Here is a 26,328-nt window from a genome sequence, read left to right on the forward strand (position 1 = left end):
CAACACAGTAAAGATGTCAGCTTTTCCCAGGTTGACATAAAGGTTTAACATAATTCCCATGGAAATCCCAGCAAGATCTTAGCAGCTCAAGACAAAAGTATTCTAAAATTAAATAGAAAGTCAAAGGAATTGGAATAGCTAAACAATTTAAAAAAATACTAAGTGGGAAAAACAGAAGACTTATTATATAGCTATAGTATCAAGTGGTAAAGTAATAAAGATAGCAATCAAGACTGTGTGGTATTGGCAGAGGGAAAGACACATAGATCACTGGAACAGAATAAAGAACCCAGAAAGAGATTTACACTAGTACAGATTATTTTTGACAGATGAGCAAAAGCAAGTCAATGGAAAATGAACAGCCTTTTCAACGAAAGTGCTGAAGCAATTCAATATCCATAGGCCAAAAAATGAATCTTGACCCAAATCTCACACTTTATATAAAAATTAACACAATGGATCACCAACCTAAATGTAAAGTGTAAAATTATAAAACTTTTAGAAGAAAATGTAAGAGAAAATCATCAGGACCTAGAGCTTGGTGAAGAGATTTTAGAGGTGACAAGAAAAGCACAATCCATAAAAGGAAAAGAAATCAGTAAGTTGGGACTTCATCAAAAATTTTAAACTTTTGCTCTGTGAAAGACTCTTTTAAGAGAATGAAAAGATAACCCACAGACCGAGAGAAAACATTTGAAAACCACAGATGTAACAACTGATTTGTATTTAGAATATATGAAGAATTCTCAAAACTCAATGCTAAAAAACAATTCAATTAGAAAATGGGCAAACGTGATGAACAGACACATAACCAAAGAGGACACGTGATGGCAAATACATGAAAAGATGCTCTAGCTATTAGGGAAAAACAAATTAACACCACCATGGGATAGCACTACCCACCTATTAGAACAGCTAAATTTAAAAACTAGTGACAGGATCAAATGCTAGTGAGGATGTGGAGACACTGAATCTCATACACTGGTGGTGGGAAGATAAAATGGTACAGTCATTTTAGGAAACAACTTGGCAGTTTCTTTAAAAACTAAATATACATTTAGCACACAACCCAACAATCACACTTCTAGACATTTATTACAGAGAAATGAAAACATATGTATACACAAGAACCTGTACACAGATGCTCACAACAGCTTTATTTGTAACACTCGACAACTAGACACAAACAAAATGTCTCTGAATAGATGAATGGCTAAACAGACTGTGGTACATACATAGCATAGAATACTTCTTAGCAGTACTGATTTACACAAGTTAGACAGATGTCAAGGACATTATGCTGAGTGAAAACAAGCAAAGCTCAAAAGGTCACATGCTGTGTGATTCTATGTGTGTAACATTCTGAAAATGACAAAATTAGAGAGACAGAAAACTGATCAGTGGTTACCACAGGTAAAGAATAGAAAAGAGGATGAGGTAGGGGTGACTCCTGTATCTTGATTACAGTGGTGGTTACAAGACATACAAATGTGATTAAATGGCATAGACCTATACATATATACTGTCCCAAAGTCAATTTCCTGTTTTTTATATTTTACTATAAGTTAGGTAAAATGTAACCACTGAGAGAAGCTACATGAAAGATACACAAGACTTCTTTGTACTATTTTTAATCTTCTATGAATCTATAATTATTAGAAAATAAAAAGTTTTATGAAAATACATCTTGACCAGAGCTGGATGCCTCTACTTAAACAACTACCACGCTAAGTGTGCCAGCTTATAACAGTTTTCCCTTCCCTGGGAATTGTCTCCATCCCCCTCCCCTCCTCTATAGGGACAGGCCCCAGGCAGACAGTCCTATTTGTTCTATGAAACAGTCAGCTCTGTTTTCACACTTGAACAGATGCTAGCCTGTGCTAAGCTTGCCCGATTCTCTCTCCCAGGGATGTGGGTTCGAGTTAAGAGTTTGGTTTAGCCTGCGCCCTGCACAGTGAGTATGTAATATCTGGAGCCGAAGATGGTTGAGAAGATTTCACAGATAAAAATGTCAGAAAATATAGACAAATCAGGAGGAAAGCCTATAGAAATATGGTTCTCTCCCCCAATCCATCCATGTCCCTGGGTTCAATGAGTCACCCCTGTATTGTTATAATAATGAACACAGTTTCGCTAGCTCAAGTTGCTCTTTATGTTTTGCCACCAAATGAGCCCTGCAGAATGCAAAGACAGGATCCAGCTTCAAAAACCTCTCAAGAGTTCAGCAAAGGCGTCCAACTTGCCTCACCTCTTAAGACCTGCTTCTAGAGTCTGTCTAGGTTCTCCTAACCTTGTTACTCACTGTTCCAGGCTGGGCTCTAATTGGCCTGGTTTCCAAGGAGGAAAATAAGGGAGTAACAGTGAGGTGTTTCTTTTACCTGCGGCTGTTGTGCATCAGGCAATCTCTCAATTTAGAACTGTACACTGTGAGGCTTGTACATTGAAGGTTATGTGGCAGACTGTCCTCCAATCATATTCTTGTGCCTTCCTGTTTTCAGTAGCATCTCCTCCTCAGTTTGAGCTAGGCATATGGCCATGCAACTAAAAACTAGCTGCATTTCTGTGTCTTCTTTGCAAGTAGGTGAGGCCATATGGCTAAGTCTAGGTGAAAGGTATCCAAGAGAAATGATGTATGCCACTTCTGAATTATGTCCTTAAAAGTAACTTATTTTCTCTCCATTTGGTCCCCTTCCCCTTTCTGGGACCTGGAACACGAACATGTTAGAGGTGAGCCACCTCCAAACCCTATGGATAAAGGCAACCCTCACAGGATCTGAAAGATGATGACAAAAGCGACCTGGGTTCTGGACAGGTATGCTTCTGGACCACTCACCAACTCAGACTTCTACATAGGAAAGAAGTCAGTTTCTTTGTTATTTGAGTGACTGTTACCTCATTTTTCTCAATCAGCTGAACCACTGTTTGAAGGAATATAAACTGGGATCTCTAGATAAGAAAAATCTTCTTAGCCTTCACCCTGGATCCTGATTTCTCCCATGGAATTCTGAGGACAGCTTCTAAGAAGTGAGTTTTTATTGCCTTTTCTCTTCTTGGAAATGGTAGATTCCCATTAGAGATGCCAATCATCAATCCCACAGATATTCATTCTACTGTTGACAAACAGGAAGAGAGAAGGGAAACAGAATCCCAACCACACTGAGAACTTCATGCAGGCAAGTGGACCCTGCCACGCAAGCTTCCTGGAATGCCCTGGGGTACCGCAGGACACCTCCTGGGGTTCCAGAGAAGAGCTTAGGCCACAGAAGCTGGCACAGGTTCGGTCACAGTATTGCCACACAACACCCTCTAGTTCCAAACTGTTCAAGCAATTCTATTTTCCCAAAATCCATCCTTAGCAGATACATAAAATATGGGAAAAAAACAATCAAGCCAAATTATTTCTAAGAAAACCCCATTTCTGTCCTTATAGGCAGTTCATTAATGATAACACAATCTAAGAGCTGTTTATTACTTATAACCTGGACTCAGCAGCTCACTTGGAGAGAATATTTTATTAGTTCCTCTCTCCTATATGGAGTAGACAATGATGGTATCTGAAGCAGAATTTGTTTCTTATTAATAGGTCAGTTCTAATGCTAATTTCCCCAAAAGCTGATGACCATTTTGCAACTTGCTTTGTGACTCTTTTCTCAATTTTCCCAAAGATGGTATATAATAACAACCACTCTAAATGCACTGGAGAGAGATTAACTTACTATATACCATAGATGTTTAAGGGCATCAGAGCTTAATTCTCTCCCAGGACCCTAACCGATAAAGGGCTATACAGACTAACCATCATGTGTCTGGCTGTCCTCTCTTCAGGTCTTAAAAAATTATGAGTGTTAAGTTGCTCCTTATCACTCTAAAATGAACTGGTCTGGGACCTGAAGTAAGTCTTATACAGTTCCCTTATGGCAAAGCTTAAATCCCTGACATTTATAGCACTATTTGTGTCGCTGGTGGGTGCTAGCCTCTCTCACCCTGACCCCGTGAGCTCACCTAACTAGTGAAAGAATATCATGGTGAGGGATGGTGACTGAACAAGCAGATAAAACAAATGGCTCTTTTCAACAAATGCTGCTGGGACAATTGGAAATCCATATGCAAAAGAATGAAGCTGGACCCCTTCATCACATTGTACAGAAAAATGAGTTCAAAATAGACCACAGGGCTCAAGGTAAGAGCTAAAACTATAAAGCTTGTAGATGCAAACATAGGAACAAATCTTCATGAACTTGATATGAGCCATGGTTTCTTAGATATGAAAGCAAAAGCATAAGGGACAAAAGAAAAACATTAGATAAATTAAACTTGATCAAACTTAAAAATATTGTGCTTCAAATAGCGTCATTATGAAAGGAAAAAGACAATGCACAGAACAGGAGAAAATATTTACAAATCATATATATGACAAGGGATTTATATCCAGAGTATATAAAGAACTCATAACTCAAAAATAAAAAGATAAGTAATCCAAGGAAAAATGGGCAAAAAATATGAGTAGACATTTTTCCAAAGAAGTTATACACATGGCCAATAAGCACATGTAAAGATGCTCAACATCACTATTCATTAAGGAAATAAAAATCAAAACCATGAGATACCATTTCACACCCACTAAGATGGCTATGATAAAAACCCTAAAAATCAAATAACAAGTGTTGTTAAGGAAGAGGAAAATCTGGAACCCTCATACTTTATTGGTAGGATTGTAAAATGCAATAGACACTGCCACTCTGGAAAACAGTATGGAAGGTCCTCAAGCTGTTAAACATAAGTTACCATCAGTCCAGTCCAGTATGAGTTGCTCATTCATGCCTGACTCTTTGCAACCCCAGGGACTGTAGCACACCAGGCTCCTCTGTCCATGGAATTCTCCAGGCAAGAATACTGGAGTGGGTTGCCATTTTCTTCTCCAGGGGATCTTCCCGACCCAGGGATCGAACCCAGGGCTCCTGCATCGCAGGTAAAATTCTTTACCGTCTGAGCCACCAGGGAAACCCAAAGTTACCAAATGACCCAGCAATGACCCAACAATTTGATTCCTAGGTATAAATACTCAAGACAAATGGAAATATCAGTCCACACAAAAATCTGCACATAAATATTCACAGCATCATTATTCTTATTAGCTATAAAGTGGAAACAACTCAAATGTCCATCAGCTGATGAATGGGTGAATAAAATGTGGTATATCCATATAATGGAACACTAATCAGCAGTTTTAAAAAATTAAGTTCTGACCTATGATACAACATGGATGAACCTTAAAAACATGATACTAAGTAAAAGAAGACAGTCACAAAAGGCCATATGTTATATGATTCCATTTATTTATTTATTTATTTTTCCATTTATTTTTATTAGTTGGAGGCTAATCACTTTACAATATTGTAGTGGTTTTTGCCATACATTGACATGAATCAGCCATGGATTTACATGTGTTCCCCATCCTGAATCCCCCTCCCACCTCCCTCCCCATCCCATCCCTCTGGGTCATCCCAGTGCACCAGCGCCAGGCACTTGTCTCATGCATCCAACCTGGACTGGTGATCTGTTTCACACTTGATAATATACATGTTTCGATGCTGTTCTCTCAGATCATCCCACCCTCGCCTTCTCCCATAGAGTCCAAAAGTCTGTTCTATGTATCTGTGTCTCTTTTTCTGTCTTGCATATAGGGATATCATTACCATCTTTCTAAATTCCATATATATGCGTTAGTATACTGCATTCTTGTTTATCTTTCTGGCCTACTTCACTCTGTATAATGGGCTCCAGTTTTATCCATCTCATTAGAACTGATTCAAATGTATTCTTTTTAATGGCTGAGTAATATTCCATAGTGTATATGTACCACAGCTTTCTTATCCATTTGTCTGCTGATGGGCATCTAGGTTGCTTCCATGTCCTGGCTATTATAAACAGTGATATGATTCCATTTAAATGAAATAGCCAGAACAGGCAAATCTATAAAGACAGAAAGTATTGATAGACAATGGTTGCCTGGGATGTGGGAGTGGAAAGTGACTGCTAATGGGCACAGAATCTCTTTTTAGGGGCGATGAAAATGTTCTACAATTAAACTGTTATGATGAGTGTACAACTATATAAATATACTAAAAACCATTGAATTGTACACTTACAAGAGTGAAATGGATGCTACATGAAACGCATCTAAATAAGGTTATGTTTTTTTTAAAAATGGAAAAAAAAAGACAAAGATATCTGCTTGAATTCCACCAGTGGCCCTTCCATCTACTTTGGAGCATGTCATAGCCACCACTCAGTTGTCACACAGCCAGCACTGATGTGAAGTACAGATTACAGTGACAAATTGAGGAGAACATCAAAGAAAGTTTATGCGTCTGTATCTCGAAGATCCATCCTCTAGACTAGAGGATGGCTGGAAGATGGCCTAAGCTCTCAGGGACCATTAAGGACAAAATATACTTCCTTGATGCACTAACACCACTAGGGAACTGTCCATTTGGGGAAAAAAACAAAAGCTATCACCTAAAGAAGAGTGCTGAACAGATTCAGAATGGGGACTGACTTCATCAGCAAGCTGCACCCACAGAACCTGCTACTTTTCTTCCCATAACAGTGTAAGCAGGAGAAATTCTGCAGCAGACCCTGAGACCTGTAAGGAGCAGTGTTATGACACATCCCAAGCATCTGTGTTAGTGACTAGTCAGGCTCACTTGAAGTCACACATAGCAGCACGTTTCTGCCCTCAATTTCTGCCCTCACTCAATTTCACTGAGGCAAATGATGGTTCTTCTTAAAGTAAAAGTCTTCTGGAGAAGGATGGTTTGTCCAGACGATGGTTTTTTTGGTCCCTGGCAATGTCCACAGGTGTCCCTACCCTCTATTCAGCTACAAAAAGATATCTTAGAGGCTCTGCATGTGACCATTCTGTGCTGAGATGCTCAACAACAGAATCTCTTCATGGGAATGAAAAGGAATCACATACTGCATCTACTCAAAGTTGGTCTGAGGGTCTTGAAGCTGGTCACATGCATCAAGGGACATGAGATAAGACAGGTAAAGAAGGGAACTATCATTTATAGTACTGTCTTCTTCCCAGGAAAACACAGGCCAGAACAAGCAAGAAGAGTGGGAAGGAAGGGAAGAGGAGAGAGGAGGGGAAGGAAATCAAATCAATCTGAAATACACCCCAGCCTGTGACTCACTAACCCCTTGGGTCAGGTTAAGTCTTATCACTTAGAAACCCTCTTTCTTAAAAAAAAAAAGAAAAAGAAAAAAAAAGAAACCCTCTTTCTACATGACTGGGAGACTGTAATACCATCACAGAAATGAGTGAGGTAAGACTATAACCATTAAAATCACACCAGTCCAAGGGGTTGAGTGTAAACATAAGTTTACATTTGTATATGCAGATTTAAAATGAAAGTTCTGACTATGTGCTCATTTATCTGTCCTACTTACTTTTGGACTGCTGGATGGGGTTTCACGGTTGTTACAGAAGCTGGCCCGCCTACAGTGGTAGAAGGCTCTTGATTTTCTGTAGCTTGATTTTCAGGTCGGAATTTCCTACGGATGGGCTTCGATGGAGGCTGAGAATATGGTATCTCCTGTGGATTAAAAAAAAACAGTTAAACAAGTAAATGCCACCCATCTTGTCAATGCCTTATGTTCCTCCTGGCCTGTCCCCAAGGTCAGTCATGCACTCTATTCAAACTCCACATCCAAGGACATGTGGCTGATTTGTGGCTTGGCAAGACCTGGAGGGACCATCAGATTCCATGGGCCTTTCCTTCTTTTTTTTCCATGTATGCAGCCTATTACCTTTTTGTTACCTAGAAGGACACAGGAATCAGGTGCCCTCTTTACCTCCTCTCCTTTCTTTTTTAAATGCTGTGTGCATCTCACATCACAAGGCCTTTCCTTACTAAAGACAAAATTCTCTCTTGCCTTACTTTGGGGCTTTGGGGAATACATTCTAAATAAGTTCTAAGTTTTAAAGTTTGTAGAGGTCTTCATCATAAACTCATCATTCTCCTACCCTGTGCTCTTACATCAAGCCAAGATGGTGAGCCACTGTGTCTTCTGGAAGGAGGTAGCTGGCCTGCTTTCTTGGAGGCCCTACCCCATCTGTCCTCCCAAGCGTAGGCACACACTCTGTGATGGGAGGAGGGCCTGAGAAAACGGGGCAGAAGAGAGGAGGGGGAGAAGAGCAGGCGTTCACAGAGAGGACGGTGAGTGAGTGAGCAAATGCACTGGGGATCGGTGACACGGTGGGCCAGGGTAAACTGCGGCACAAAGACTAGAAAGGGGAGACCACCCAGGCCCCCTCGGCATTCCTCGAGGCTCAGCAGGGTGCAGGGCTCTGCTAAGGGCCCTCCCCATTGCTCCTCTTGGTCTTGCCAAAAGCAAGGCCACCGTATTTAGATTAGAGGTTGAAGACGGAAGTACAAACTGTCAGAGACATCAAGGTGGAGCCTAGGAATCATCAGGACCCTAATCTTCACAAAGAACCCAGATTCAAGGAAATCTGGATCATAAACATTCATGTCAGGGCATGAAAACTTTAAAACAGTCTATCGGCTAATAGAGGCAGGCAGCCTTGGGGAGGGATCACAAGGCCATCACAGTAATGCCCTCATGCTGGCCTTACCTTCTTTGTTGGACTACTTTCCGCAGCTTGAGAGGGGGCCCTGTTCAACTGGGGATGCAACTCGGCCTCAGATGCTTGTTCAGACTGTAGCAAAAGATTGCAGAAAGGGAAAAAAATGCAAAAATACAACCACCTAAATGTGTAGTAAAGAGAGCCTAGGAAAATAGTTACTAAGGGAAACAGCCAAGGATGGTCAGATCTGCCAATCCTTGAGAAAACTTTCTCTAGACCCTGCTATTCCCTCCCATCTCTCCTCCCAGCACTGTTCAATCTTAAGAAAAGGAGTAAGAGGAATGTCTTCTATAATTGGATGTATGTATTGCTAAAAACTAATGCTCTGAAAGTGCAAACTAAAAATAACAAGGCCTAGTGAAAAAGTAGGGGAAAGAAAATTTCAACTCAAGCACTAAGAAATACAATAATTATAATAAAAAGCACTGAAATTTTTATTTTCAATTTCTGATAAAGAAACACTAGTAGACATGACTGTTTACCTTTAAAAAAAAGGAGAGGGGTAAGCATGATGGAGGGAGAAAACAGAAAGATTCTGGCTGCTGAGGGATATGGAGTCCGTGAATAAACACACAAAGACGGGGGAGGAATGGCCCCAAAGGCCTGCAAGACAGTGGGGCCACATGGCCTGATGGTGGAGCCCAGGGAGCAGGGACACCCCGTGTGGCTCCCTACCTCCCAGGCTTACTACATTTGGCGCTGCTCGAGTCCTTGGTTTTCAGCAACTACTAGCCAGTGAAGCAAAATGTTAACATGTGAACCAATATGATTTCCACGTTATTAGTCCTCTATAGACTCACAAGCTAATCTGCATCACCAAAACACATGGCAGCACACAAGCTGTGGCCTGAGCGCACCCACTTCATCGCTAACTGGGCCCTCTTCAAGCTCTAGTGGAGCCCCGCTTCTTCCTTCCTCTGACCCTACTCCTTTCCACTTCTCCTGCCAACTGCCCTCAGCACATCCCAGCTGCCTCTAGTCTTCAGAGACCAATGTCCAGCTCAGCACTCTCGTCTCCATTTGCAAAGCTCCTGTCCCTAGCATCTGATGAGCCAGTGTCCTACTTGGAAACATTCTCTCTTCCTGTTATGGCTCCTCTTATCCCTCAGATGTGGGGTTGGGGGTTCTCCTGCTCCATTTCCCCCTCCCTGTTCACTCTTTCCCAGAGTAAGCCCATCTGCTCCTACACTTCCACTGCCTGCCCTGGATCCTTGGTGCCCAATCCACTCCCACTCGCTGCCTCTTCAAAACCCATGATGCAGGCACTCAACATGCCTGATTTCTAGTTCCAAGTTTTTCTTATAGCTTTCTCCTTTCCATTAAGGCTAACTGTATTATTACCGTTGCTGTTACTGTTATTAATAGATGTATACTATGAACCACCAAAACCTTCCTATGTGTCACATGTTGCTCTAGGTGTTTTCCATGGATTACTGCATTCATCGTCACAGCCCTAGGAAGCAGAGGGGAAATTGAGGATCTAGAAGGCAAGGAATTCACCCAAGATTATACAAATAGCAAAGTGTGAAACCAGGCTTCAGGTCCCAAAGCTGGGCTGTGACCACTATGCTATATAGCTGCCGGCACTCTTGGGCCTGAGTATTATTCACTCAAGAAATATTTATCCAACAGCCATGACAGGCAGGGCATGTACTAGAATCAGTGTTCAAGGATGAATAAGCCCCAGACCTTGCTGATGAGGAGCTTGAAGTCTAGTAGAAAGGCAGAGAAATGAGTGGGCAAACAGGCTTCAGGGGAATAAGGACTCTGCCAAGGACATGTGGAGCCTATAGGAACAGCTAGCCTTGTGGGTGACCAAGACTCAGGCAAAGGTGGCACCCCAGCTGCAAGCTGGGTGAACGGCCAGATGTGGCCAACTAGAATGATCCTGAATAAAGCCTCTTGATGAAAGTGAAAGAGGAGAGTGAAAAAGTTGGCTTAAAACTCAACATTCAGAAAAGGAAGATCATGGCATCTGGTCTGATCACTTCATGGCAAACAGATGGGGAAACAATGGAAACAGTGACAGACTTTATTTTCTTGGGCTCCAAAATCACTTCAGATGGTGATTGCAGCCATGAAATTAAAAGACGCTTGCTCCTTGGAAGAAAAGCTATGACCAACCAAGACAGCATATTAAAAAGCATAGAGACATTACTTTGCCAACAAAGGACCATCTAGTCAAAACTATGATTCTTCCAGCAGTCATGTATGGATGTGAGAGTTGGACCATAAAGAAACCTGAGCACCAAAGAATTGATGTTTTTGAACTGTGGTTGGAGAAGACTCTTGAGAGTCCCCTGGACTGCAAGGATATTAAACCAGTCAATCCTAAAGGAAATCAGTCCTGAATATTCATTGGAAGGACTGATGCTGAGGTTCTAATACTTTGGCCACCTGATGCAAAGAACTGACTCATTGGAAAAGACCCTGATGCTGGGAAAGATTGAAGACAGAAGGAGAAGGCAATGACAGAGGATGAGATGGTTGGATGGTATCACTGACTTGATGGACATGAGTTTGAGTAAGCTCTGGGAGTTGATGATGGACAGGGAAACCTGAAGTGATGCAGTCCATGGAGTTGCAAAGAGTCGGGTAAGACTGAATGACTGAACTGAACTGATCCCTCCCATCAAGAAGCTTACAGAAGCCTCTTAGGTTCATCCACCAGAGGGCAGACAGAAAAAGCAAGAAGAACCACAATGCCACAGCAGCTAAAACAAAAACCACATTACAGAAAATTAATCAAGATGAAAAAACAGAGTTATGTCCCAGATGAAGGGATAATATAAAACCCCAGAAAAACAACTAAATGAAGTGGAGATAAGCAACCTTTCAGAAAAAGAATTCAGAATAATGGTAGTAAAGTGGATCCAGGATCTCAGAAACAGAATGGAGAAGATGCAATAAATGTTCACCAAGGCCAGAAGAACTAAAGAACAAACAGTGATGGACAATACACTATAAGGAATCAGTAGCAGAATAACTGAGGCAGAAGAATAGGTAAGTGAGCTGGCAGACAGAATGGTGGAAATCACTGCCCCAGAACAGAATATGGAAAAAAGGATGCAAAGAAATGAAGACAGCCTAAGAGACCTCTGGGACAACATTAAACGCACCAACATTCACATAATAGGGGTCCCAGAAGGAGAAGAGAGAGAGAAAGGACTTGAGAAAATATTTGAAGACATGCATAGCTGAAAACTTTGCTAACATGGGAAAAGTCAACTAAGTCCAGGAAGCACAGAGAATCCCAGGCAGGATAAACCCAAGGAGGAACACATTGAGACATATAGTAATTAAAATGAGGAAAATTAAAGATAAAGATAAAATATTAAAAAGCAACAAGGGAAAACCAACAAATATTAATAACATACAAGGGAATTCCCATAAGGTTATCAGCTGATTGCTCAACAGAAATTCTACAAGCCAGAAGGGAATGGCATGATATATTTAAAGTGATGAAAGGGAAGAACCTACAACCAAGAAAACACTACTTAGCAAGACTCTCCTTCAGATTTGATGGAGAAATCAAAAGCTTTCCAGACAAGCAAAAGTTAAGAGAATTCAGCACTATCAAACCAGCTTTACAACAAATGCTAAACGAACGTCTCTAGGCAGGACACACAAGACAAGGAAAAGACCTACACAAAATAAACCCAAAACAATTAAGAAAATGTTAATAGGATCATATATTCATAATTACCTTATATGTAAATGGATTAAATGCCCCAACCAAAAGACATAGACTGGCTGGGTGGATGAAAACATGTACATGCATGCACTTTAACTTAACACATCACTCCGTTTGACCCCCAAAATTGTGTGTAATTATTTTATATTGTTTAGGTTAACCATGTTCCCATTATTGTTTGCAATTATAATTATTTTTTATTTTTTATCTGGTTATTAATTGTGAAAACTGATAAATATCTTTTACTATTGTGATTATGTAGCTATTACTGACTTAATACCATTATACCATGATTGGTCAACAGAAAAAAGAATTCTATATCACCAAAACTACCATTTAATAGAAAACCCTGTAATCACTTTTTAAAATTCAGATGTATACTGGAATTATCTTGGAACTTTTTGAAAAATACAAATGTCCAGGTAATGCTTTTTTTCTCCAAAGCTCCAGATATGTTTTGAATCAGCAGCTATGTTTAAAAACAAATGGACTATATGATGATCTTTCAGTTTTATCTAGTATGTTTCACTTTTTCTATTTCACATTCAGTGCTCCCATTTCATTCAGTTTATGTTTTCCAATTTCTCCATCTCTTCTTTTTTTGATGTTCTTTCTCAAGCCTTTATCAAGTGTAGTAGAAAAGCTTTAGAAAACGTGAAATTTTGCCCAACTAAAAATTTTATGACATTCTGATTCTACTTGTTTGACAGTATGAATGGAATGCTAGATTTCTAATTTAAAATAATAGATATGCAACAATCAACAAAGGTTTACTGTATAATGGCAACTATAGTCAATATCTTATAATAACCTATAATGGAATATGATCTCAAAAATAATATATGTGTCTATGTATAACTGAATCACCTTGCTGTGCATCTGAAACACTCTAAGTCAACTATACTTCAATAAAATTTACATATTAAGAAAAAAAGAAAAACATATTTTCATTCTGCTTTTGCAACAAAAAATTTGGACAGGTCACATGGACTTGGAAGGTGCTGCCACTTTGGATGTTGAGAACTACTGAGGAGCTTTGATGGGACAACATGGGCTCTGTTCAGCTGGCTTCCCAGAAAGGGACAAAGGCCCAGGGTGGCTAAGCATTTGGATTCTCCACCAGAAGAAGGGATCATTCACTTATTCAATTAGACAGATAATTATTTTATACATCTGATGTGCCACTTTTCAAGAATCCTCATCTCGAGCTCTGCTTTTAGGCAACCTGACCTGAGACACCAGGCAATGTGCTCCTGGAAGAGGGGAGTTAAAGCATTCTAGTATGTCTCTCCTTGGGCTCTCTCTTGAATAGACTTTTCTGGGAGAAGCCAGCTGCCATGTCCTGAAGCACTCAGACAGCCTTGTGGAGAGGCCCACATAAGAAGGAAGTGAGACCTCTTGCCAACAGCCATGTGAGTGTGCCATCTTAGACGTGAGCCCCTCAGGCCCTGTCAAGCCTTCCAGATGACTGCTGTCACAGCTGACATCTTGACTATGGCCTAATGAGGGACTCTGTGCCAGAATCACCCAGATGAGTTTCTCCTGAATCTTTAACTCACAGAAACTTTGAGATATAAATGTTCATTATTTTAGGTCTCTTAAGAAACACTCCAATATGTCTGGGACTTGGGGTCTAATACAGTGGAACAAGAGTGAACAGTGGAGAAAAACGGGAAAGGTGAAGCTGGAGCAAGACAGCAGAGTAGACCACACTCGGTCTTACAGACTGTTGTCCTGGCTTGTTTTATCGGCACTCAGCACCGTTCCCCATGACTAAGCTCTTCCCTGCACTGAAGGGGATTGGAGCCTGGGAACTACATTTATAAAATCTACTTTCCACACAGTTCCTTGCTGCCACTAAGTCACTCATATGAAATCAAAGAAATAATATAAATAAAATCAAAGCCATATTACTGCTCCTCTGACAGCGGTGGGCAGAAAAGCATAGGCTTCAGGAGTCAAAAGTATCTTGCCATGGACTCAGGCATTTCCCTGCAAATCATGACTCTGGTGCTGCAGACAGCCTGAGCATTTCCAGCTGTTTCCTTCAGTTCTAAGAATAGCTACGCTTCCTGAAAATTGTGGTAAACCTGATAGCATTGGCCTTCACCCACCTTCACTTCTCTAGCACATCTAATTCTTTTTGTAAGTACCTAATTCTGTGCATGAAATCTCTTCCAGTGTGAAATACCTAGAGTGGTCTCTGTTTTCCTGACTACACCTTGGTTGGTACATCCATGTTGAGGATTTAAAGCTTATCCTGGGGGTCACAGAGGTCAACAAGAGATTTTAGGTAGGGAAGCAATCTGACAAGATTTGGTGTTTTAGAAGGATTATTCTGAATCTGCTGAATGAAACAGATTGGAAGAGACCCATACTGGGGGGAGGGAACTCAATTAGAAGGCTAAAGAAGAAAACAAGACAAAAGACAATGGTCATTCAAACCAGTCTGGTGAGAGTGGAGACAGACAGCTTTGAGAGCTATTTGGACTGGAGACCGGATACCTCCTTGGAGATTGGTGGAGTGTGGGAAGTGAAAGGAAAGAACAGTGACACATGGAATACTGGCTTCCATCTTAGACAATGGGCAAATGGTTGAGAGAGGAAACAGTTTAAAGCAACAGCAAAGAAACATGGCCACACAACAGCTGAAAAAAAACTAAGCAGACTCATCACAAAGCAGTGCTAGAACCACCCATCCAATCCGGGTTCTAAGGTAACACCAGTTCCACGAATTTCTTAGAGGAGAGATTAGCAAACTTCTTCTGTAAAGAGCCAATAGTAAATATTTTCAGTTGTCCAGGTCATTTGGTCTCTGGGTCTCCAGGTCTCTGCTGCCAACCTGCAACTCTGCTGCTGAGTGTACAAGCAGGTATAGAAAATACAAGGAATGGGTGTTGCTGTGTCCCAATAAACTTTATTTACAGAACAGGTGACAGGATAGATTTGGTGTGTGGGTCAGTTTGCCAGTCCCTGACCTGGAGGGGAAAAGATCCTACACATAAGGTCAGGAAACACCGCACAGTCTCTCTCCCTCTTAGAAATCCAGAGAACGCACAGCACACCACATGCTTTGAACTCCTGTGAGGTAAAGGAAGCCACTGCCTTTGTTTAACCCAGCAGTTCCCCAGACTTATTTGGCTTCAACTCCTTATTCTCATATAATTCACATTACCACCCAGCAAAACTAATGTCCTGTGTAACACACTTGGGGAAACACTGACCTACAGACTGGGTTTTAGAGGAACAGAGGAAAACCATTACACCTGATTTGAAAGGCAAACACCATTCAAGCCAAACATACATCGTCCCCTTCTAGCCCTGGCCAAGAGTGTGAGGCAGGGTGAGGACACTGCTGCAGGGCAAGAAAGGGCTCCCTTCCTGCCTCCCTCTTTCTCTGCAGTAGCAGCTGTTATTGCTGCTGCCAACTACTTCTCTGCATGAATTTATTTACTGGGCTCCTTTAAAGCCTCCTGGACACAAACACAATAAAAATCATTCCTTATGGTAGTTAGATTAACAGAACATGGATAAATTATGGATTTTTTTCCTTAAAGTAGCTTAAAACAAAATAACTCAGGTTCCAGTTGCAGATGAGCTCACAAAGGCCCCACGGTGCCCGTCTGAGACCAGTTGCTCATCACATCCCCTCACCTGGGCCACTGCAGAAACTTCAGTGGGTCTTTTCCCAGCCTTTGGTTTTTCCCCTGGTCCAATCCATCCTGCATACCACTGAGGAACTCATCTTGCAAAGCACCTTCTCATCAAAACATGTGTTTTCAAAGCCCCTCGATGGGTCCCTAAGGCCTGGGCACACAACACACTCCTTCAGCTGGTTAAAGCTCTTCCAGCGTCTGGCTCCAATCTTCCTCCGCATCATAACTGCACTAGTTTGCCCATCTGGAACCCACTCCAGGCACGTAACTATTACCTAAATCTTCAAACATATCAGAAGTTTCTTCTCAACTCCATTCTGTTCTAGACCTTCTAGCCCAGTGGTTCCCAAATAGAGCTGCACAGGAGAATTACCTGGGGAATTTTTATAAATTACAGACTTTTAGATACTATCCCAGACTTCTCTAATTAGGATCTCCTAGGTCTGGAGCATTACAACTTCTATTTTAATAAGCTCCCTGGGTGATTTTTATGTAGCCTGCCCAGACCAACTAGGGACCACTGATGGCCCAAACTCTTCAGTTAAAAAATGAGAAACCCAAGTCTCTAAGGTCCTAGTCTGGAAAAGACCACAGGTGCACCAGTAAAAACTAAGTTGGTTTCTTAATTGTTTTCTTCTCCATTTACCATGGAGGGAATAGGTGGTATATGCAATATGGTTTCACAAATAAATATATATTTGAAGTTGGGAAAAAATTTTAGCAATAAGACTTTTGTTTAAATGTCAGATTTGCAACCAAAAAAGAATCAAATCTCATTTAAAAAGTAAGTAGTCTAGTTGCAAAACCAACTGCTACCATGTGAATAACTGATGACTTTTTAAAAGTTGTAATATTCATGCAACTGACAGATTAGAAAAAGAAATTCAAGTTTCATTTACCTCCCAAGAATCCAGGCAGATCCCAAGACGGAATCACAAAGGCTGAGGCTAATTTCTAGACAGATGAACAAACAATCCTGCTACAGCCTCTCAGGGATCTCCAGCATCTTATTGATATCCTCAGTGTCATTCAACCTGACTCCCATCTCTGCTGGGTAAGGACACACCAAAAAACCATGTGGTCAAACCCAGGCATAGAAGTTGCAGAACCAATGGCCAGCAGCACAGTGGCCACAACAAATTCCATCATTTCAGTCAGTCTCAGACAGAGAATCCAGAGGACTGAGTTCTCTGTAAGAACAATTTCCAAAATCCATGACCCAAGTCACTTGTGAGAGATAGAAATGGAGCTGAAGTATAAGCACCTGGAGGGCAGGAGCTGCATCTTACTTCACTCTTGCTTCCCTGGTACTGAAGCTGAGGGTCAGCGAACAGCAGGTCCTCTGATCAATGTGTGCAAGGAGCTAGTAATGAATCCAACACTATTTCATATTCCAGTGCACAAGTCAAAACCGTCATCCCATGTTAACTGGCGCCACAGAGCAGAGCAGGTACAGGGCACAGACTGTGGAGTCAAATCCAGCTTGGCATTTGCTTGGTACATAACCTGGACATCGGCTTAACCTCTCTGAGCCACAGCTTCATCATTTGCAAAAGGGGATAATCCACCTAACTTCTAGTGTTGTGAAGATTAAGTGAAACATCTGTCTTTGAAGGACAGGGAGGCCTGGCGTACTACAGTCCATGAGGTCGCAAAGAGGCAGACACAACTGAGCAACTGAACAACAACAGGGTGCTTAGCACAAAAACAGAGTAGCTATTCATTAATGGCAGCTGCTCTCCTGATCAGGAAGACAATTATAATTGGTTTCCCAGTCATAGGATCTACTTCTGTAAGTAGAAGTTAACATAAGGAACTTTCCCCCTCTTGCCAAAAGATGAAAACCTTGAGCGGGAGAGTGCACCTCAAAGTCCTACCTTCACTTGATGTTTTACCACACTTATAATGTTGAATTCCTTTCCCATTTCCATTGCTCTGTATTAATGATGGAGGGTTTCAATAACACTTTTTCTAACTGCTGATAGCTCATACATAGACTGTGATAAATGTCCCCTTTGGGGATGACATGGCCCTTCCTGCATGAGCCAGGTCCATCAGAGAAAGGTGACTTCAGAAAAAAATTCAATTAGAAATAGCTGGCCAGAGAGGTAGCTATAAAAATTATGTAAGAGTTAGGAATCAGCCATAAAATAAACTCAGTATTGATGAGGATGTAGAACTGAAATGAGAATACTGTTGATGGAGTATAAATCAGTACACTTTATAAAACCATTTGGCAGCATCCACTAAAGCCAAACATATGCTTACCGCATGACCCAGAAATTCTACTTCTAGGGATAGACCCAAGAGAAATGAAAATACCCATCCACTCAAAAACTCATACATGAACATGCATAGCAGCATTATTTATAACTGCCAAAATTTGAAAACCACCCAAATGTCCATCAACAGTAGAAAACAGTGATATATTTGCATACACAATGAAATACTATACAGCATTGATCTACAACTGCATACAACGATCTGGATGGATCACACAAACAGCATGTAAGGAGAGGCCAGGCACAAGAGTATACACTTCATGGTTCCACTTCTATAAGGCAGGAAACAAGTAAAACTCATCTATGCTGTTAGGAGCCAGAACAGCGGGAAGCCCAATAATAAGAATTGGAACTGAAAAATAGCGTAAGAGGGACTTTCTGGGTGCCAGTAATATTCTGCTCCTTGATATAAGTGCCAATGACAGATGTGTTGAGCTTGTGAAAATTCATTGAGATGCACACTCAATGTGTACCTACTGATACATATTATACTTGAATAAGAAGTTAAAAAATAAATCCAGTAAAGCCAATTTCCTGTAATGTCCTTAAAGTGCCACCTAGTGGCACAAGTTAAATAAAAACAAGGAGGAAGATTCATTTCTAGTCAAAAACATGGCCTCATTTCTAACATTTTGGGACTGGGCTGGAACAGTCCCTAGATTTAAAAACAAACCAACAAACGCCACAAAAACAAAAACCCTACTCCCTGGCACAGAGAATCCTGACACAAAGCTTTAGTGGTAAAGTAAAGCTGCCTACAGCAGAGCAGGCTGGTACCAATGAGCCAATGATGATGTGCAGCCCTTCCAAACTGTGCTTGCAATCAGCCACGGTGGGAATATTTACAACAAGGATATCAGCAATGGCTACAAACAGTAGCTTTTTCTTTCATCAGAGAGATTTACCAGCACACCAGTAAGGGATACCTACAGAACTTGCTGAGCAGAGCAGGGTATTCAGGAGACAGGAAGAAACAGCTCCTTTATCCTGTTTTCCCAGGACAGGCTTCTTTCCCTCTTCCTCACCTTGAAGGCAAGGCCTTAGTCAAGTTCTTCTAATTATGCTTGAGAAACACAGAGTTGGGAAGGTCCACTCACAGCAAGCCTCTGAAGCTGTCAGGTGAATAAAGGATATTTGCTCAAGGTTCTGCTAGTGAAGTCTGAAAGAGTATCTTGACCAGATAAAGGTCCTCCAGGTAAAGCCGCAAACTATAGACATAGGCATCGCAATCCTCATGGTAGGAGATGATGGGTTAAAAGCTTATGGGGGACTGTGTTTATGCTGATTCTTTTCCTTATCATTTCCATTATTTAAAGTAACAGGTGAAAATATGGATTTCACCTACAGATTGTAGTTTGTTGACCCTGATATAGGCCAGCCATGAAAAATCACAAATGTGGGAAAGAACGTGATTCTAACACAACCCAGTCTGGTACTCATTCTGGGCTCATGATCACAAAGTTCTGGCTGTCCTGAGTCTGTAATTCTGTTTGCCAGCTAGACTCCACCTCTGCTTCGCTGGGCCTGTACTGATAATTATAATAGCTCATTGTCGTGAGAGCTGACCATATGCCAGGCACCATCCTAAGCGCTTTAGAGATCTTGACCATCACAACCTTATGAGAGTAAACACTACTACTATAGCCATTTCACAGATGGTGAAACTGAGACACAGAGAGGCTAAGCAAACTTGTCCAAAGACACACAGCCAGTAAGAGGCAGAGAGAGCATTTGAACCCCGAGTCCATGTTCTTAACTATTCTGTCAGGCTTCCTCCCTAGCCCTGCCCTCTGGGTGTCCTTTACCGTCCACTCCTAATGATACCACAGCACAAGGGGCACCCTCCTATCCTGCTCTGCTTCTGCACTTGCTTCTCCCCTGACACTTAGGGGTGTTTCCTGGTTTCTGTCACTGTTTAGTGGGGGATAGGTGTCAGAGAAGAGAAATAAGTATCCCATTGTTCAGAAACCTAGAAATCAGGCATAGCTGCCTCCCAGGGCAAACACTGGGCTATTTTGTTAGTTATACAAAACATGGTGTCCAGCTATCACCTACAACCCTTGACCATAGAGCATGAGGAAATGGGTTTAGATGAGATACACAAAAAATGACAGTTACATAGATGCACCATGAGAGACCATAGGCTGGAGGGCATTATGCATAACTGCTTTCAGACAATGGGTGAGACTGAAGGAGCTGAAGGAGGACCACATCACAACCTTTGCATTCCTACAGTTCTCAGCCAAGTGTGGGCCTCTCATAATCACCTTTCGTTAACACCTGATGAACTGAGTAGATGAACTTAAGGAATCTTCCAGAGGAGTGATGCTAGCATAGTAAACTTTACACAGTAACATCACAAGCAAAATATAATAAGAAGAAGGAAAACAAGCTACTAGTAGTGGGATGAAGCTAATTTATTAAGAGGTTTCAGAATATAAAATGTATCGCTGATAATGTGTCAACTCTGTTGTTAAGAAGAGAGAAGTTAAGAAAAATAACTCTGAGACACGGTTGCATAGTAGAGCATAGTAGGAAGAGCTGACACTCGGAGTCTAGATAGTCTAGATCAGAATGGCAGCTTCAGGCCTTACTTGCTCTGGGCAAATTTCTGAAGTTCTTTGTGCCTTAGTTTGCTTATCTGCAAATTGAGGACAGCAACAGAACCTACCATACATGGTTGCTAGGATTAAATGAGTTAATATTTATAAAGCACTTAGAAGAGCAGCTGGCACATAAGCACTATTATGTAAGTACTTGATAAATTAATAAAGTAAATAATCACAAAGCCTCAATGGTTTGTATACTTTTAAAATCAATTTTGAAATGCATAAACAATAATTATTTATGATTTAAAACTTCTGCCTCTTTTTTTCCCCTTTGAAAGCAGGATATGAAATACACTTGGCTTTCTGCTATACCAAATATGGCCCAGTGACCAAAATGTGAAAGCTCTTTTGGCAAAGATGAACATAAGTCTGCACTGGGGAAGGCACTTTAAAAATAAACATTTTAGCTTAATGTTAGGAAATACTTCATATTTAGAAAATGGGCACAGAGACTGAAAATCCATATTAACTTGTGCTTAGCAGATCTATAGTTACTTTTTATGATGTGCAATGAATACTTTTTTCTTTCTCTTTCTCTAAAGGTTTATCATTAAATTTCAAGCACCTACCCAGAAACCTTTCCCAGTTTTCCTCTTCTACAAAAGCTAGCATTGTCACTTACTAGCTATGAGGCTCTAAGTACCTCACTTCTGCTTTCTGAACTTAAACTTTCTGTTCCATAAAATGCTATGCAATGACAGATGACAGCACAAGCAAAAAAGTGTTAAAATAAAGACTGAGACACACTCAGCAGCAAGATAAAGATCCTCCTGTGGCCAAATCACAAATTGGTAGGCAAGGCTAAGGGTTCAGAAGTAGGTGGAGGGAGCTGAGTGCTCAAATACAGCAGAGTAAGGGCTTTAAATGCCTCACATGAGGCAGGGGGCCCATAACAAGATTCCCTGAAGCCAGAGAACAAGGTGACACTTCACTACCTGTAAACCTACAAAGCGAGGAAGAAGTCTGTGAAGGTGTTCGGGGCTGCCTACTTAGGAAAGGAAGCCGAAGCAAATAGAACATCATAGCCCAGTCTTGGGCTCAGCCACCATCTGGTATCATCTGCACGATCCCTGACATTTGTACTGGAAAGAAGTGCTGAACCTCAAGAAGAAGAATTAGCCCTAGACTAGAGGCCCATGGGTGCAGGACTGTGGGGTATGGCTGGCAGAGACACCACTGAACTGCTAGAAATGGAGGAACTTGGGAGAATGAAATTCAAACTCCAATTTCAAATGAAACTGTTAAGCAAATTTCAAAAAAAAATATGAAAGGAAAAAACACAGCTCTAAGAATTTACTTCTGACAAAAATGAAGACAGAACAAGTTGAAAATAAGTAACTTTAAAATAATTTTATTTAGAACCCACAAAGTTAAAAGTAGGAAATACATTCCAAAAAGGAACAGAGAACTATGAAACAGAAATTGGGAAAAGCAAAACAAGAACAGACTGACATAAAAAAGAATGGACTATAAAACCTGGAATCATATACAGTTACTCAAAAAGAGTTATAAGTTTAGAAGTCAAAGATTTCATCCACAGCCAACCCAGAGAGATCATGACATAAAAAGATGAAGAGCCATGACTAGAAATAAAAGATGTATTGACAGACATAGAAACACACCTAATGAGTTTCAGAAGAAAACAGAAGAAATAAGTAAGGAATAAGAACCTGCAGAGACATGACTGAGAGTGCTCATTTTCCAGATGGAAAGTGCACACCAATCATATCTAGAATAAATAAGTTTAAATCTATACCTAGACACATCACAGTGAAGTTGCAACAGAACACTGAATATAAAATTTTAAAAGTTACCAAAGAGAAAAGATAGTCACTCCAAAGGAACACAACGTAGATTCACAGAATACTCAGCAGCAACAAAAGTAAATGCCAGACAAGAAGAAGGTAATACATTCAAAATGCTGAGGGAAAATAACCTCAACCTAGAATTCTACATGCAGCAAAATAACCACTTAAGAGAAAGGGCAATAAGAGTTTACTATTCAGAGAACATAGATGGATTTAAAAAACTATTAGATGATGTATTTCAGTAAACGGTTGCTTTGAGCCTCAGAATTGCTGGAGTTATCATAACTCTATGATTATGCAATGTTATATGCTTCATCACAAGTTCTGAGAGCATGGTCTCTTAAAAGTAGCTTCCAAAGGCCATTTTATTCTGATAGAGCTTTGACTTTATTTTGCTTCTCATAACACTTTTTTCCTTTCTCTCGATCAATCTTTAGTTGAAAGAGCAAATCTTTATAAGAAAAACTGCCTAATTTCCCCACCAAAACAGCTGTTTAAATTCCTACCAATTACTCAGGAGTCTACTTCCAAATGGTAAACAGTAAACACGTGACATTTATGATTGAAACATACAGAGACATTCAAGGATACTCAAATTCATATACCTACTACTCACACAGAGTCTCCTCAAAATAGAGAATGCACTTATATAAACAAGTTATCATGAGATAGCTAAATTATAAATTAACTACTAAGTGACCCTTTTAGACTAATAAAAAGAGTTAGTAGAAATTCACTGAGGAATTAACTTCAATGGCCCAGTGACAAGACAACACTGGCCAGCAACAATGGGAAAGGGATTCAAACTCTGACCACAGCATAACGGCCAATACCTTCAGGATCACCTTCAGAGAGAAGAACACCTTATTATCAAAAGCTTTTAGGTGGTACAATCAATTTTCTGTATTCAGATATTTTCTACTATTCTCCATGTAGTCATTCTAATGGCTTTCTAATATTCTATTAGGTGGATATACATACAATACTCTTAACCAGACCCTTCTTCTCGAACATCTGTGTTGTCTGTACTGTTTGAATTTTTATTGATAATACTAAAATAAATGTCATATAGAATTTTTTCTTTCTTTTGAACTAGTTCTTGGGGAAAATTCTAATGGCATTTGTTGAAAGATGGCACACGTTGAGTGGTCCTTTTAAAAGGAGGGAATTATAATTAATCTTTCCTCCTCTATTCCAATCTCAATATCTTGTCACTCCCTCTTCTCCTTGAACTTCTCACTATAGCCATTTCCTTTGCTTTTTGAATTTCTCGTGCAGAGTCAACTGTACTACTTTTCAAATTTCTTTAATAAATCCTTATAAGAGGACTTTTAGAACTCTCAAATTTCTATCTAAACCACAACTGTTTCTTCATGGTATACCAACCTAGGATTACAATTAGCTTTCTGAGTAAACTACGAAACAATTCTACAACTAGGTATCATAGAGTGAAATGTACTGGCAAAGTCAATACAAGAGAAAAGGTCTTACACAAAGCAGAATAATCTACTTGAATCTTCAGCCTTGATAAATTCAAAACAGTGTGATCTATAATGAGAGATACATTTATCAGAACCTATTTTAATTTAAAATACAGCCTTTTATTTTAACTGGAGGGCAACACAAGATTAATTATATTCTTGGTCAGTAAAGCTAAAGGTTTGTCCATTTTGCTGATCTTCTCAGAAACCCAACTTATGATTTCAATGATTTCTTGCTTGTTTTCCTATTCTCTATTTATTTCCACTCTTTATTATGTCTTTCCTTCTTCTAGCTTTAGCTTCAGCTAGTTTCTCTTCTTTTTTTTTAATTGAAGTATAGTTGATTTACAATATTATATTAGTTTAAGGTGTACAGCATAGTGATTCAGCATTTTTATAAACAATACTCCATTTAAGGATATTACAAAATGGCTATAATTTCCTGTGCTGTATCTAATCCTAACCCTTATTGTTAACCTATTTTATACATAGTAGTTTATACCTATTAATTCCATATGCCTATCTTGTACCTCTCTACTTCCCTCTCCCTGTGGTATCCACTAGTTTTCTTTAACTGTGAGTCTTATTTCTGTTTTACTATATACATTTGTTTGCTTTGCAGATCCCACACATAAGTGATAACACAGTATTTGTCTCACTTCACTAAGCATAATATTCTAAGTCCATTCACATTGCTATAAATGGTAGAATTTCATTCTTTTATATGGCTGAGTAATATTCCTGTGTGTGTAGGTGTGTATGTATGTATGTACATATGTGTGTGTATGTATACATATGTACCTATGTACACACACACCACTTCTTTAACCATTACTCTGTTGATGGATACTTAGGTTGCTTTTGTATCTTATAAATAATGCTGCTGTAAATACTGGAGTGCATGTATCTTTTTAAATTACTTTCTTCATTTTTTTTAGATGTATACTCAAAAGTGGAATTGCTGGATCATAGAGTAGTTCTATTTTTACTTTTTTGAGAAAAAAACTTCCATACTATTTTCAAAGTAACTGCACCAATTTACATTTCTATTGACAATGTACAAGAGTTGCCTTTCCCCCATACCCTTGTCAACATTTGTTATTTGTGGTCATTTTAATGACAGCCATTCTGACAGGTGTGAGGTGACGTTTCATCATGGTTTTGATTGCGTTTCTCCAATAATTAGCAACACTGACCATCTCTTCATGTGCCTGTCAACCATCTACCTATCTTCTTTGGAAAAATGTCTATTCAAGTTTTCTACCCATCTTCTAATAAGGTTGCTTTTATTAAAATATTGAGTTGTATGGGCATTTATTTATCCTGGATATCAGTCCCTTGTTGGTCATATAATTTGCAAATTATGTTTTCCCATTAACTAGGTTGTCTTTTTGTTTTGCTGATTATTTCCTTTGCTGTGCAAAAGCTTTTAACTTTAACTTGGTCCTATTTGTATATTTTTGCTTTTATTTCTTTTGTCTTAGGAAACAGATTCAAAAATATATTGCTCTTACTTATGTCAAGGACTATTCTAGTTTTATGGTTTCAGGTCTTATAGGTAGATCAAATCATTTTAAGCTTACTTTTGTATATGGTGTGAGAAAATATTCTAATTTAATTCTTTTACATGTAGCTATCCAGTTTTTGCAACACTATTTACTGAAGAGATTATCTTTTCTCCACTGTATATTCTTGCCTCCTTTGTCATAGATTAACTGACCATACATGCATAGGTTCTGGGCTCTCTGTTCTATTGGTCTATGTGTCTGTTTCTGTGCCAGTAACATGCTAGTCTGATTACTATGGCTTTGAAGATAACTACTAGCTCCTCTTACATTTGGAAGAATTTTCCTTTGAAGCTGTCTGATACAGGACTTTCATTTGCTTGGAGCTTTTGTTTTTTAATTACAAACTCAATTTCACTATTAGTGATAGGCCTGTTCAAATTGTCTGTTTCTTCCTGATTCAGTTTTGCCAAGTTTTATGTTTCTAGAAACTTGTCCATTTCTTCTAGGATGCCGAATTTGTTGGCATATAACTATCTGTAGCATTCTCTTATTATTTTTTGTATCTCTGTGAAATTGGTTGTTATTTCTCCTCTTTCATATCTTATGTTGTTCATTTGGGTTCTCTCTCTTTTCT

General features: G+C 39.8%; 1 protein-coding gene across 2 annotated transcripts in view; it reads right to left on the reverse strand.

Moving 5' to 3' along the window:
- The window catches only part of REPS2 (RALBP1 associated Eps domain containing 2), a 256,926-nt gene that overhangs the window by 19,616 nt on the left and 210,982 nt on the right, over positions 1–26,328 (reverse strand). For both annotated transcript variants that reach the window (XM_061136570.1, XM_061136569.1), the window contains exons 15-16: positions 8,645–8,728; positions 7,456–7,601 (exon numbers count right to left, since the gene is read on the reverse strand). In XM_061136570.1, coding sequence (XP_060992553.1) covers positions 7,456–7,601; positions 8,645–8,728 — 230 coding nt within the window. The remainder of the gene's footprint in view (positions 1–7,455; positions 7,602–8,644; positions 8,729–26,328) is intronic.

Source organism: Dama dama, chromosome X, assembly GCF_033118175.1.
Source record: "Dama dama isolate Ldn47 chromosome X, ASM3311817v1, whole genome shotgun sequence".
Taxonomy (NCBI): Eukaryota; Metazoa; Chordata; class Mammalia; order Artiodactyla; family Cervidae; genus Dama; species Dama dama.